This window comes from Hypanus sabinus, chromosome 1 (genome assembly GCF_030144855.1).
Source record: "Hypanus sabinus isolate sHypSab1 chromosome 1, sHypSab1.hap1, whole genome shotgun sequence".
Lineage (NCBI taxonomy): Eukaryota > Metazoa > Chordata > Chondrichthyes > Myliobatiformes > Dasyatidae > Hypanus > Hypanus sabinus.
The window spans coordinates 71,542,392-71,558,312 of record NC_082706.1 but is presented as its reverse complement, the minus strand read 5'-3'; the positions used below and the strand labels follow the sequence as shown (position 1 = coordinate 71,558,312).

The following is a 15,921-nucleotide window of genomic DNA, read 5'->3' as shown; positions in this document are numbered from 1 at the left end:
TATATAGGACCCTGGTCAGACCCCACTTGGAGTACTGCACTCAGTTCCGGTTGCCTCACTACAGGAAGGATGTGGAAACCATAGAAAGGGTGCAGAGGAGATTTGCAAGGATGTTGCCTGGATTGTGGAGCATGCCTTATGAGAATAGGTTGAGTGAACTCAGCCTTTTCTCCTTGGAGCGGCGGAGGATGAGAGGTGACCCGATAGAGGTGTACAAGATGATGAGAGGCATTGATCGTGTGGATAGTCAGAGATTTTTTCCCAGGGCTGAAATGGCTAACATGAGAGGGCACAGTTTTAAGGAGCTTGGAAGTAGGTACAGAGATGTCAGGGGTAAGTTGTTGTTTTTTTTACGCAGAGAGCGGTGTATGCATAGAATGGGGTGCTGGCGATGGTGGTGGAGGCAGATACAATAGGGTCTTTTAACAGACTCTTGGATAGATACATGGAGCTTAGAAAAATAGAGGGCTATGGGTAACCCTAAGTAATTTCTAAAGTAAGTACATGTTCGGCACACCATTGTGGGTCAAAGGGCCTGTATTGTGCTGTAGGTTTTCTATGTTTCTCTGCTGGAAATACAAAGCAACACACACAAAACACTGGAGGAACTCAGATCAGGCAACATGTATTTTAATTTAATTTGCTTTGCTCAGCATAACTTTCATTTCCAGATACACTTACATTTACATTTCTTTCCCTCACAGATATCAGGTATCAGAACACTTCCATCAAAATATAGACATCACAACATCCTATACAAAAGCCCTTATCAGTATAGCAGAGAGGTTTCCATCTATATACTGCAGAAAACCATTTGTTTTTAAGTGCACCATGCATGTCAAAAAGTCCAAAGGAATGTATACCATGATTAATTTATGCCAACTAAGAAGTCCAGGGGCCTTATCGGATATCCAACAAAGTAAAATGTTCTACCTAGCACAAAAAGGCAGGATGTTAAAAAAAAATTTCTGATGTGCATTAATAATACGACTGCTGGGTAGGCCTAAGAGAAAAGACATTGGGTCCAGTTCAAGCTCCATCTTCAGAATCTTTTCCATTTCACCCAAAATATCACTCCAGTATGCTTGAAGTTTGGGACAAGTCCAAAAACAGTGGGTGAAAGTTCCAGTATTTACATTGAGAACACATTGGAGAAACCCGTCTTAAATTTCGAGAGACAATCTAGAGTCAGATGGGCTCTATGCGGAATTTTGAGCTGCAATGCTTTAGTTCTGAAATCTTCTTTGCATTATCACAAATACTTCCCATGTTTCAGCTGTAATTTCTACTCCCAGCTCTTCCTCCCAGACCCTTCCCAGCTGCTCAGCCTCTCCACAAGAACATTCCCTCAGGATGCTGTAAAAAGTACTAATGGAGACTTCACCCTTAGAATGAAACACCCTCTTTTCTATGTCAGAACTATAAAAATCAACAATGATGTTTTTTCTGTACATAATCCCTTATCTGAAAGAAACAAAAAAGATCCTTGTTGGGTATGTTTAATTATTGTACGATTTGACTAAAAGACATCATCATTCCTTCATCAAACAAATCTCCTGGATGGAAAATACCCTGAGAAATCCAAAGTTTAAATCCAGAATCCAGGCTGAAAATCTAGACTGCCGGTTATTGGAGTGAAGGGTGATATTTTCACTGCATTGCCCACAATTAATAATTCCAAGATAGCGGCGTGACACAGCTTGCAGCAGCCACTCCGGAGCTGATTTTCTGTTATTTGTGAAGTGGGTGCCGTGTGCAATCATAATCAATTGAAAACGAACGTGGGAGCACGGAGGAACATCGGGAAATCTCCAAGAAGACCTTCTTTGTTGCTGCTGCTGCTGTGAGGTCCGGGACTCTGCCGGGAAGAACAGGCCCCCAGTCCTCGGGGTCACGTTGCTAATGGCCGTTGGCAGGGCCGTCTTAATACGCCCAGCAGAGGATGGTGCTCGGAGAAGCTGTGCCGGAGGGGATGGTCGTCAGCTCATAAGTTCGACGGACTCGGAGTCTGCTGCAGTCAGGTCACTTTCTGTCACTTTCAGCTGCGAGGCTGGGTTCGACGGAGCTTTCATTCTGTGCTGTGTCTGCGAGGCTGAGTCGGGCAGCGCAGTGGAAGTCCATAGCAGGGGTATTCCCTTATGCCGCCGGCATGGGATGGCAAATCTGTTGGGACCCTGGGGACTTGTGGAAACTGTGTGGTGATTTTTTTTTTAGAACTTATAGTCCTTTAACATCTTTGGACAATTTTTACTGTGCTCATGGTCTATTTTTTTTTATCAATTATGCCTTTTATCAGTGTATACTTCTATCATGTCCCCTCTCATCTTCCTCCTCTCCAAAGAGTAAAGCCCTAGCTCCCTTAATCTCTGATCATAATCCATACTCTCTAAACCAGGCAGCATCCTGGTAAATCTCCTCTGTACCCTTTCCAATGCTTCCACATCCTTCCCATACTGAGGCAACCAGAACTGGACACAGTACTCTAATGTGGCCTAATTAGAGTTTTATAGAGCTGCATCATTACATCGCATCTCTGAAACTCTATCCCTCGACTTATGAAAGCTAACACCTAATAAGCTTTCTTAACTAACCCTATCTACCTGTGAGGCAACTTTCAGGGATCTGTGGACATGTACCCCCAGATCCCTCTGCTCCTCCACACTACCAAGTATCCTGCCATTTACTTTGTTCTGTGCCTTGGAGTTTGTCCTTCCAAAGTGTACCACCTCACACTTCTCAGGGTTGAACTCCATCTGCCACTTTTCAGTCCACTTCTGCATCCTATCAATGTCTCTCTGCAATCTTCGACAATCCTCTACACTATCTACACCACGACCAACCTTTGCGTCGTCTGCAAACTTGCCAACCTACCCTTCTACCCCCACATCCAGGTCGTTAATAAAAATCACAAAAAGTAGAGGTCCCAGAACAGATCCTTGTGGGACACCACTAGTCACAACCCTCCAATCTGAATGTACTCCCTCCACCACGACCCTCTGCCTTCTGCAGGCAAGCCAATTCTGAATCCACCTGGCCAAACTTCCCTGGATCCCATGCCTTCTGACTTTCTGAATAAGCCTACCGTGTGGAACCTTGTCAAATGACTTACTAAAATCCGTGTAGATCACATCCACTGCACTATCCTCATATATATGCCTGATCACCTCCTCAAGGAACTTTATCAGGCTTGTTAGGCACGATCTGCCCTTCACAAAGCCATTCTGACTATCCCTGATCAGACCATGATTCTCTAAATGCCCAAAGATCCTATCTATAAGAATCTTTTCCGACAGCTTTCCCCACACAGATGTAAGACTTACTGGTCAATAATTACGTGGACTATCCCTACTACCTTTTTTGAACAATGGGACAATACTCGCCTCTCTCCAATCCTCCGGTACCATTCCTGTGGACAACGAGGACATAAAGATCCAAGCCAGAGGTTCAGCAATCTCTTCCAATAACAATTAATTGTTATTGGATTGTGACAATATTCCTTAACTAGTTTCATCTTATTGAGGAAAAGCAAATTAATAAGAGCACATTTTGCTTGTGAGGCTTCAATGTCTAGCCAAATTGAGGAGGGGTTCTTGTAAACCCAGTCAACCACATAAAATAAAAAGGTACTTAATTGATATTTTTTAATGTCTGGAAAATCCAGACCCTCTAGACTACTGGGAAGCTGTAACTTAGACATTTTAATACATGGTCTTCTTTTGTTCCAGATGAAAGAAATAAACCAGCCATTTATTTTTTTTAAGTATTTGTTGGGTAAAAATGTTATTATTCTTACGTTATGAATTATTCGTATTGGGTAGAGCAGACGAGGAAGAATGTTCATTTTGAGCAAGGATATTCGGCCAAGCCAAGAGTGCTCCATCACTCAAGAGATCACTCATGGGAAGAGTGCTCCATCACTCAAGATCCTGTTTGATTTTGTCAAATAACTGTGTAAACTGTAAAGTTAGCTTTGAACAATTGATCAAACGTAGGTGTGATAAATATGCCTAAGTAAACAAAACCTGTCTGTGACCATTTAAAAAGGAAAACACCCTGAGTGTCAGGTACCTGCTGCAAAGTCCTTAGAGGCATAGCCTCTGATTTAGTAAAGTTGATTTTATAACCTGAAAAGGCGCTAAATGAATTGATGCATTGTATAAGGTTGGTGCACTGATATAGCAGGGTTTGATAAGAAAATTAGAACATCATCCACATATTTTATTTGACTTTCTTCCTATGTCTGGAGCAGATATTTTGGGGTTTCGCCAAATAGCCTCAGCCGATGGCTCGATCACAAGTGTGAAAAGTAGTGGTGATAAAGGGCAGCCTTGTCGGCTGCCCCTCAGAATACTAAACAGAGCATTCAGGAGGGACTCTTGTTCAGAAGAAATGCCTAAGAGACCTAAATTCCTGAAAAAAGGACTCCATCCTAGATTGTCCATCAATACATTGCTCAGATTGATACAGTTTAGAATAAAAATTCTAAAACACAACATTAATCATTTTAGAATTACTAGTGAGAGCTCCTGTCCCATCCCTAATTGAAGCAATAGTCTGAGAGGCATTTTTCTTTCTAGCTAAATAAACCAAATATCTACCTGGTTTTTCACCATGTTCAAACAATCGTTGTTTAGCAAATGTCAATCTTCTTTTGTCTGCTTGTGTAAGTAAAAAGTTTAGTGTACAGCATAGGGCTGTGATATTCTGTAACTTGGCTGCAGAAGTTTTATAAATATAATCCTTTTCAGCTGCTGCAAGCCTTGCTTCCACTAGGCGCTGCCGTTCCGCAGCTTGTCGCTTCTTACTAGCAGAGTAGGAGATAATTAATCCCCTTCCATAAGTCTTAGCAGTTTCCCAGAACATCCATCTATGGACTACTGGTGATTTGGAATTAATAGATAGGAAAGTTTTGAATTCGGAAGTAGTCTAGAAATGTATTATCTTTTAGAATAAAAGGATTCAGGCTCCAATGTCTAGATCATGCAGAATTATCATGCTAGATCGTGAGGAGGTTACTTCACAAATAGAGAAAGCTAGTAGACAGTGTGTCAGGGAGGATAGGCAGGTGACAGAGAAGGGGAGCGCTCAGACCGAAGATGTAGGGGAGAAGGAAGAAAAAGATAATAAAGTGTTACGTACTCGTGACACATGACAGTGGAGCCCTTGTCATGTGACTGGGGTTGAAGCTGTACTGGACTTGAGGTGATGGTCTTGCGATGGTGGAATGACGTCATTTTCCCGCCAGTAGAGATCATGTGACGGGTTTTTTTTTACAGGTTATAAAAGGTAGACCCCACCCTGTGAGGAGGGGCAGTTCGGGGCTGGATTTGCCAGGTTGACTTCATGCCACTGCGTGTTTTAAGAGATGACGCAGTTTAGTTGAAGGATGAAGTTTTTATTTAATGCCTAAAGTTTAAAAGGTTATTGCCAGCAGGTTCTTTATGATTCTGTTAGTTCGAAATTAGAGGAGAGTGAAGATTCGAGGTTGGAAGTTAAAGATCGAGGAGAATCGCTTTCTACGGTGAAACGGGGGCGACCTTTGTTTGATCCTTATTTGGAAGGATTTCGTTGACTATCTTCGTGTTAATCCCTAGGTTTACCTGGAAAGGATTGAAGGTAGTGGAGAAGGAAAGGTCAGTGCCTTTAAGCCGTTCTGTTTCGTGAATTCTTCGTGGGAAGTTCGATGTCGGGGATCGAAGCAAGCGACGTGAAAGAGAACCTAAATCGTCCTATAAAGTCTCTCCTTTTAAATGGACTGTGAGCATATCGAACTTTTGGCAATACCACTTTAAAGAACTGTTTTGGAATATCACTTTACGAACTGTTTGGGCTGCCGCTCAGCAGCTGTTTCCGGTTACGGTAGTGTTTGTTTACTTTTGGGGGGTTTGTTTTCTGTGTTTAATAAACGTGTTGTTTGTAATAAGAAACCCTTGCCGAACTCATATATTTATTGTTGCCTGAATACGTAACAAAAGTTGTTTGCACCATTAGGGATATACAGAGAGTAAGAGGTGGAGAGTTTCTTACATGCATCTATTTTAATGCTAGAAGCATTGTTAAGAAAGGTGGATGAGTTTAGGGCATGGACTGTTACCTGGAAACATGTTGTAGCTATTAGTGAAACATGGTTGCAGGAGGGGTGTGATTGACAACTAAATATTCCTGGATTTTGTTGCTTCAGATGTGATAGAATCAGAGGGAAAGGAGGGGGAGGTGTTGCTTTGCTTATCAGAGAAAATATTACAGTGGTGCTTTGGCAGGATAGATTACAGGGCTCATCTAAGGAGACTATTTGAGTGGAATTGAGGAATGGGAAAGGTGTAGTAACACTTATAGGGGTGTATTATAGACCACCTAATGGGGAGCGGGAATTGGAGGAGCAAATTTGTAAGGAGATAGCAGATATTTTTATATATATATTGTATTTATATTAAGATATTTATATCTTCTTTTAGCTTTTCTAATTTCTTTCTTAAGATTCCTTTTACATTCTTTATATTCCTCGAGCACCTCATTTATTCCATGCTCCCTATACTTAATATAGATCTCCCTCTTTTTCCGAACCAAGTTTCCAATATCCCTTGAAAACCATTAGGTATTAATATTGACGTAGTAAAATGGATTATGGGCTGAGTGCAGGCCACTGGGACTAGGTGAGTGTAAGTGTCAGCTCGGATTAGAAGGGCCGAGATGGCCTGTTTCCATGCTGTAATTGTTATATGGTTATATTTGTAGTAAGCACAAGGTTGTGATTGTGGGAGATTTTAATTTTCCACACATAGACTGGGAAGCCCATTCTGTAAAAGGGCTGGATGGTTTGGAGTTTATAAAATGTGAGCAGGATAGTTTTTTGCAGCAATACATAGAGGTACCAACTACAGAAGGGGCAGTGTTGGATCAGGGAATGAGGTAGGTCAGGTGACAGAGGTCTGTGTTGGGGAGCACTTTGGGTCCAGTGATTACAATGCCATGAGCTTCAATATAATTATGGAGAAGGATAGGACTGGACCCAGGGTTGAGATTTTTGATTGGAGAAAGGCTAACTTTGAGGAGATGCAAAAGGATTTAGAAGGAGTGGATTGGAACAATTTGTTTTATGAGAAGGATGTAATAGAGAAATGGAGGTCATTTAAAGGTGAAATTTTGAGGATACAGAATCTTTATGGTCCTGTTAGGTTGAAAGGAAAGGTTAAAAGTTTGAGAGAGCCATGATTTTCAAGGGATATTGTAAACTTGGTTCGGAAAAAGAGAGAGATCTACAATAAATATAGGAAGCATGGAGTAAAGGAGGTGCTTGAGGAATATAAAGAATGTAAAAAGAATCTTAAAGAAATTAGGAAAGCTAAAAGAAGATACAAGGTTGCTTTGGTGAGTAAGGTGAAAATAAATCCAAAGGGTTTCTACTGTTATATTAATAGCAAAAGGATAGTGAGGGATAAAATTGGTCCCTTAGAGAATCAGAGTGGACAGCTATGTGTGGAGCCAAAAGAGATGGGGGAGATTTTGAACAATTTCTTTTCTTCGGTATTCACTAAGGAGAAGGATATTGAATTGTGTAAGGTAAGAGATACAAGTAGGGAAGTTATGGAAACTATCATGATTAAAGAAGTACTGGCACTTTTAAAGAATATAAAAGTAGATAAATCTCCGGGTCCTGACAGGATATCCCTAGGACCTTGAAGAAAATTAGTTTGGAAATAGCAGGGACTCTGACAGAAATATTTCAACTGTCATTAGAAACGGGGTTGGTGCTGAAGGATTGGCATATTGCTCACGTGGTTCCATTGTTTAAAAAGGGTTCTAAGAGTAAACCTAGTAATTATCGTTTGACGTCAGTGATGGGTAAATTAATGGAAAGTATTCTTAGAGATGGTATATATAATTATCTGGATACACAGGGTCGGATTAGGAACAATCAACATGGATTTGTGCGTGGAAGGTCATGTTTGTCAAATCTTATTGAATTTTTTGAAGAGATTACTAGGAAAATTGACGAGTGTAAAGCAGTGGATGTTGTCTATATGGACTTCAGTAAGGCCTTTGACAAGGTTCCACATGGAAGGTTAGTTAGGAAGGTTCAATCGTTAGGTATTAATACTGAAGTAGTAAAATGGATTCAACAGTGGCTGGATGGGAGATGCCAGAGAGTAGTGGTAGATAACTGTTTGTCAGGTTGGAGGCCGGTGACTAGTGGTGTGCCTCAGGGATCTGTACTTGGTCCAATGTTGTTTGTCATATACATTAATGATCTGGATGATGGGGTGGTAAATTGGATTAGTAAGTACGCATTTGATAATAAGATTATCCACTTCATTGTGGATAATGAAGTAGGTTTTCAAAGTTTGCAGAGAGATTTAAGCCAGTTAGAATGGGTTGAAAGATGGCAGATGGAGTTTAATGCTGATAAGTGTGAGGTGCTACATTTTGGTAGGACTAATCAAAATAGGACATACATGGTAAATGGTAGGACATTGAAGAACGCAGTAGAACAGAGTGATCTAGGAATAATGAAGCATAGTTCCCTGAAGGTGGAATCTCATGTGGATAGGGTGGTGAAGAAAGCTTTTGGTATGCTGGCCTTTATAAATCAGAGCATTGAGTATAGGAGTTGGGATGTAATGTTAGAATTGTACAAGGCATTGGTAATGCCAAATTTGGAGTATTGTTCTGGTCAGCGAATTACAGGAAAGATGTCAACAAAATGGAGAGAGTACAGAGAAGATTTACTAGAATGTTACCTGGGTTTCAGCACCTAAGTTACAGAGAAAGGTTGAACAAGTTAGGTCCTTATTCTTTGGAGCGCAGTAGGTTGAGGGGAGTAGGGGAGATTCAAACAAGAGGACGAGTTGAGAGTTAAGGGGCAGAAGTTTAGGGGTAACACAAGGAGGAACTTCTTTACTCAGAGAGTGTTAGCTGTGTGGAACGAGTTTCCAGTAGAAGTGGTAGAGGCAGGTTCGATTTTGTCACTTTAAAAAAATTGGATAGGTATATGGACAGGAAAGGAATGGAGGGTTATGGGCTGAGTGCAGGTAGGTGGGACTAGGTGAGAGTCAGCGTTCAGCATGGACTAGAAGGGCCGAGATGGCCTGTTTACGTGCTGTAATTGTTATACGGTTAATTATCTTTGGGCTTAATATTTAAATGTACTGCTGCATGGTCAGAAATAGTGATATTTCCAATTGTGCAGGATACAACTAAATCTGGGAGCGTTTTTGGGGTTAGAAAAAAGTCTATTCTGGTGTAACACTTGTGTGATTTAGAAAAAAAATACGAAGTCTTTGTCTGAGGGATGTAACCTCCTTCAGACATCCACAAGTCCTAGTTCTCCACATAAGCCCATGATTTGTTTGGACTGTGAGGAGAGCAATGGGGGACCACTAGGCACTCTGTCCGTCAATGGGTCCATGAAACAATTAAAATCCCCACCTACAATAATGTTGTATTGAAAAGCTGGTAAGTTTGGAAAAAGCATCTGTTAGGAATTTGAGAGGATGAGCTGGAGGGCAGTAAACATTGAGAATACCATATTCCTCTCCAAATATTGAAGCCTTAACAATTATAAATCTCCCATACTTATCCTTAATGCAGTCTAATAACTTAAAAAGTAAGTTCTTCCTAATTAAAATGGCCAGCCCCCCCCCCCCCCACTCCTGGTATTAAAATATGAAAAATAGACGAACAAATCCACGCTGTTGCAGTTTTAAATGTTTTTTATCATTTAAATGTGTCTCCTGCAATAAGGTTATACCCTTTCCTTTCTCAGGTTTAGTAGGATTTTCTTTCTCTTGATTGGTGAATGACTCCTCTTAATGTTCCAAGTGCACAATTTTAATGTATTATGGGTCATATCCCTTTATAACAATGACGAGACTCCGGAGGAGAAGAAACCCAGCTTAAGATCAGCTGAGCAGTAATACATAAATTAAAAAACACACACACAAAAGCAAATTGCCAACAGGACTTACCCCACACTTAAAGGGGATATCTGAATCTTCTAGCACTCCATATTCTGCGCCACTGCCAATATGGCATTTAACACAGTCAAAAATGAAAACGGCATAATTTATCAATCCATCAATTTGTTACCGTCATGTTTAAACTCCTTCAGGCTGGAGCAGCACCGCTAATTTAAACAAATAATGAAACTGTATTAATCAAAACAAACATGTTACCCATCCTACAAGATATCTTGCAGTTGAGTAATGAAAAGGTAAAATAACGTGACCATCAAGCATGGTATCATCCATCACCAGGTCTACACAATATACTGTATACATTTTTTACCCCAACGTGTTCACAAAAGTTTTAGCTTTGCCAGGACAATCAAATATCTTGGTGGTCCTGTTGTAGGTGATTTTCAGCGTCGCTGGGTATTGCATAAAGTACTGGATTCCAGATTCTCTCAGCCACTTCTTTACCTGGTCGAATTCCTTGCGGTTCTGAATAACGGCTGCCAAAAAATCTTGAAAAAAGCATAAACCTGAATCCCTCATATATTAAAGCCTGGGCATCAGTTCCGTGGTGCCTCAAAGCCTCCATCGCTCTTTGCTTATCACCGAAATTATGGAACCGCACGAGGACGGGTCGAGAGCATTGGCTTGGACCTGGTTTTGGTGCCAGCGTCTGGTGAGCTCTTTCCACTGTAATGCGTCCAGCCTTGGTTTCCAAATCAAGGAAATTAGGCAGCCAGCCCTTAAAAAACTTTGCTGGCTGGCTGCCTTCTGTACCTTCAGGTAGACCAATGATTCGTACATTCTTTCTCCTACCTCTGTTCTCAAGGTCATCGATATAATCAGACAGGTTTTGAACTTGCTTTTCCAGCGCCCAGATGCAGCTTTGGGCTTGATCAGTTACGGTCTCTACCACGGAGACTCGGCCCTCGGCCTCGGTTGTTCTTGTATCAAGATTTTTAAGTTCCAATGTGTGGTTTTGGAGTGTTCGAGAGTGTGGAGCCAGCTTTTCATCAATCATTTTGAGTATGTTCTCCGTAACTTCCCGAATTACTTGACAAAAAGCAGGGTCCAACGAGTTAGTGTAGCTGGCAGTAGCTAGCTCCTCAGCCCCAGGCGAGCGCTCTGTGTAGCCCATCTTGGCTGCCTTTTTGGTACCTTTCGATGGCATGGTGTTCAAGCAGCTAAAAAAACTCATCAATGTTCATATCATTAAATCTGACACCTGAGCATTTTTTAAAAAAAGTTGAAACATAGGTTTATAGGTTTACATTATCAGTGTTGCGGTGCTGGGCTCAGCAAAGCATACTTCTCACTGCGCCGCCATCTTGAAAACCCAGGCAACATCTATTTTAATGAATGAACAGTCAACATTTCAGGCCATGACCCTTCTTCAGGACTCAAGTCATGCAGTCGGATATTTTATATTTTGGACACTAGTCTGTGAGATTCCATTAATAAGCTAAATGTGCCAAAGCCCAGCTCAAATTTTAGGCATCCAAATCTCTAAGTTGCTTTCACTTGGTGGAAGAGTCATGGGTAGAACTCAATTCTAAAACAAAAACCCACAGGACATTTCCAGCTGCGCATAAAGAGAATGGAATCCATACATGGCAATTCGCATCCAGTTTCCTCCACAGCAAAGTATTTAAAAATTTGAAGCTGTGCTGTACAAACAGAAAATTAAAATTTAATATACAATGTTGAGTATAACTAATCTCTTTACATCTACCCTATTAATCACTCTTCCAATCTTGCATGCTCAATGAGATCATTTGTCATTTTACTGGATTCCCCTGAACATATGCCAATCACACTCATTGTTCCATTACAGAATAACCCTCTCAGCCCTGGAATTAATCCAATGAATCTACACTGCACCACTTCCAACTATATCCGCCCAGAGACACAGGGGCGAAAACTGCAGAACTCTCTACATTGCATCTTGCCAAAACCCTGTAAAAATCATAGCAGGGGAAACTTCAATCTTGAATTCATTTGCAATCAAGGTCATAAGTATCATCTGACTTTCTAATTGTTCGGTATAAATATGTGTACCAGAGTCATTAATGTTAACTTGTTTTGTGTCATTCTAAAACAACTTTCTTGTACTAGAATTCCAAATCTTCCCATAATATACGGCATTTGATAATTCTCGTTCACTTAAACTCATTTAGCTTTCCGCTTCATTTTTTAATGTCACAAATTTGGATTGATTGTACTCTTCAGTGATGAACCCAGGGTTGTAGGATGTTTCGGGTCTTTAATCATCAGACACCCTCGCCCAGGCAACCCAGCCTTGGGTGATCAGCCCCCGACTTCTGTCTAAGTGGCGCACAAATCCACGGATCCCCCCTCTGGATCCACAGCCAATGCAAAAGTCATCACTTCAGAATGTAAATAGCCAAGAGCTTGGTTAGCAGCAATTGTGGCAACTTGCCAAGCTGAAAGTGGAACATTTATTTCTACTGTCTTCAAGCCTTTAATCAAACTTTTGACTTTTCTCACATATAACTACCACAAAAATATGTAACAAACAACCTCTGATAAGTATCTTACCAAATGTCTCTTATACACCTTCATACATTACATCTGCTGGCTCTCCTTAGTTTGCCCTGTTGGTTAAAAAAGTTGATCTATAAAAATGGCTTCTATCCAAAAACAATGCTAACTTTGCTTAATCATATTATAATTATCTTTCATTCATAAGGAATAGATTGTAGTCTGTCATTAGATACGCGACAGCAGTCATGAGCTGTCAGGAGATATACAAGATATTCTTATTAGCAGCACAAATCAACACATAAAGCACCAGCTATTATAATCTGGAGATTGGACAGCAATTGGTCAATATCCATTGGTGAAACAGTCTGTGTCTGTTTTAACATTTAATGAGTTCTGTTGTTCTTGATGGTTATCACTGCATGCTTTATTCTTGCTTACGAATTAAAGTTATAGCATAGTAGAATGAATAAATCAGATTTGTTTATAAAATGCTCCAATGATATGAGGGATTCACATTCCCAATTACATTTCTTTCTTAATACTAGATTTAAGCAGAATGGCAATGCTCACTGGGTAAATTCAAAAAGAACAGCGTGTAAACTGCACACTTTAAAATAGTAGAGCACCAACATACTGCCTTGGACTTCATATTACAACATCTGGGCACATTAAACTCATGCTGGTATCCTAGCACCTCAGATACCATAGCAACAATGATGCAGCCAACAAACCTTGGCTGTCTTTTGAAAGTAATTATGTCTACAATAGATCAATGAAAACAAGAGGGAGACCAAATATTTTGGAAATTATAGTTTTTAAATCATTCCAAAAGGATATGGAGCAACAGCTGTCAAATGAAACTGATCTCTAATTGGTCTAATTCAATGTTCAAATGGCAAAATGATATATTCCTATTACTGTACCTCCCTCTGCAATTGGATCCTCGACTTCCCAACTGTAAGACCACAATCTGTGCAGGTTGGTGATAGCATATCCTCCTCACTGACGATCAACACTGGCTCACCTCAGTGGTGTGTGCTTAGCCCACTGCTCTACTCTCTATATACACATGACGGTGCAGCTAGGCATAGCTCAAATACCATCTATAAATTTACTTACAATACAACCATTGTTGGTAGAATCTCAGGTGGTGACAAGAGGGCGTACAGGAGTGAGATATGCCAATTAGTGGAATGGTGCCTCAGCAACAACCTGGCACTTCAACGTCAGTAAGACCAAAGAGCTGATTGTGGACTTCAGGAAGGGTAAGACAAAGGAACACATACCAATCCTCCTAGAGGGATCAGAAGTGGAGAAAGTGAGCAACTTCAAGTTCCTGGGTGTCAAGATCCCTCAGGATCTAACCTGATTCCAACATATCAATTTAGTTATAAAGAAGGCAAGGTAGCGGCTATACTTTTGTTAGGAGTTTGAAGAGATTTGGCATGTCAACAAATACACTCAAAAACTTCTATAGATGCATTCTGACAGGCTGCATCACTGTCTGGTATGGTGGGGGTGGGCGATACTGCACAGAACCAAAAGAAGCTGCAGAGAGCTGTAAATATAGTCAGCTCCATCTTGGGCACTAGCCTACAAAGTACCCAGGACATCTTCAGAAAGGCAGCGTCCATTACTAAGGACCTCCAGCACCCAGGGCGTGCCCTTTTCTCACTGTTACCATCAGGTAGGAGGTACAGAAGCCTGAAGGCACACACTCAGTGATTCAGGAACAGCTTCTTCCCCTCTGCCATCCGATTCCTAAATGGACATTGAATTTTTTGGACATACATCACTTTTTTTAAATATACAATATTTCTGTTCTTGTATTTTTTAAAAATCTATTCAATATATGCAATTGATTTACTTGTTTGTCTTATAATTATTATTTTTATTTTTTTCTCTCTGCTAGATTATGTATTGCATTGAACAGTTGCTGCTAAGTTAACAAATTTGACATCACATGCCAGTGATAATAATTCTGATTCTATGAACCCCTTTCAAGGGCATTTCATCCCCAATTTTCTTGTCCCATCAACCCTCTGTTCACCTCAATATTACAACTAAGTTGAAACAACAATTATATGTGAAATCGCCTAGCACTTTTGTAGCAATATATCACAAATATATTTACATCTTCAAAGTTTCCAATCACAAATGGGCGAAATACTGTAATACCAAACTTACTGGCAAAATTTACAAATGACGATATAAATTTAAATTAATCACATTTTTCTATCAGAGAAAGACACATAATAACTATTTGAAAATTTTCTTTCCAGGGACATTCTATAATTACATAGTTCAGTATTTTCACAGTGGAGTCAGCATAGAAGTGCCTGAACCCTCAATGGATCTGACACAAATAGGTTACTAATGAAGACCAACTCAGATCCACTGCTCCTTTCTTTAAAAAAAAGCCTTATTTTGAGCTATTACCATGGGATATCCCTTATTATCAAGGTGAATGAAAACATTACAAGGATGACAGGTTTGGCAATTAGAGATCTTTCTAACTCGGGCTCAGCATTTCAAAGTATCAGAGCAGCTACCTTGCTGCAATCTACTGAAACAAACTTTTGTCGGCCCATAGATCCTACAAGATGGGGGCGGGCGCGTGTCCTAACGCACTCCTCGCTCGATCACTCGCTCTCTCCAGACTGCAACCACTGCGGCCCCAGCATGGGAACCTCCGGCCCTGATCTTGTCCTCTCACCCAATCTACGACCAACCGCACCTGGCCAAGGCATCTGGCACCAGGTGGACAGGAGGCCGGAGTTCAGGCCTGGAAGCTGTCTAATGAGGCAACGAAGCCCTCAAAATTGCTTCGGCACCCTGAGTCCAAGCACCCAGCACTTAAAGACAAAACCGTTGAGTTTTTTCAGCAGAAAAAAACATGAGCAGCGCAGGACAGCAGCTAAGTGCCGAGAGCCGCAAAATTGCGGAATAGACTGGACATAAGGAACCTGCTTCGAGTATCGCTGTATTCCCGTCGTGTTTAACACCCCCCCCCCCCCCCGCCGTCGGCTGGTTAACAATAATATTATCAATATTAAACTGGTCCGTGGTGCAAAAAACGGGTGGGTACCTCTAGTGTTTATACACTCTTTCTACTTCCGGGTTGCCAGATTTTTACTTCCGGTCTTTCTGCCCCGGTGCGCATGCGTGTAACTAATTGATCTGGGGTCGATCTCGCCTTTCACTAAGGCCGAGGTAGGGGTTCTTGGGCTTAAAAAGGTTGGTGACCACTACTCCAAAGGCTTGACAGAAGCTTTTTAACTCTCACTTCGTTTTGCAACATCCAGCCCCTCAGAAAACACACCTCTTGTTATTCGGTTTATACATACATATGCAACACCAGACATTGTGGTCTGCATAAGATTAGAGTCATTATCATGGGCTAAACAAAGCAGAGGTCACAATTCTGTACAGTAGTCTGAATTATGACAATATGTTACAATTTTGC

General features: G+C 40.9%; 2 protein-coding genes across 13 annotated transcripts in view; both read right to left on the bottom strand.

Annotated features, from left to right (window-relative positions):
• LOC132394572 (protein MTSS 1-like) overlaps positions 1-15,921 on the bottom strand; it is a 286,259-nt gene that overhangs the window by 263,387 nt on the left and 6,951 nt on the right. The window lies entirely within an intron of this gene.
• LOC132394632 (uncharacterized) lies at positions 9,689-13,885 on the bottom strand. The gene is made up of 3 exons (XM_059970981.1): positions 13,575-13,885; positions 12,510-12,565; positions 9,689-11,617 (listed from the first exon to the last, which is right to left on the bottom strand). Exon 3 carries the CDS (start codon positions 11,146-11,148, stop codon positions 10,324-10,326), a length of 825 nt encoding a protein of 274 aa, XP_059826964.1. The 5' UTR covers positions 11,149-11,617; positions 12,510-12,565; positions 13,575-13,885; the 3' UTR covers positions 9,689-10,323.

What these genes read in the sequence shown, in the direction of transcription:
- LOC132394632 (XM_059970981.1), bottom strand. Translation starts at nt 11,148, where the DNA reads ATGAGTTTTTTTAGCTGCTTGAACACCATGCCATCGAAAGGTACCAAA.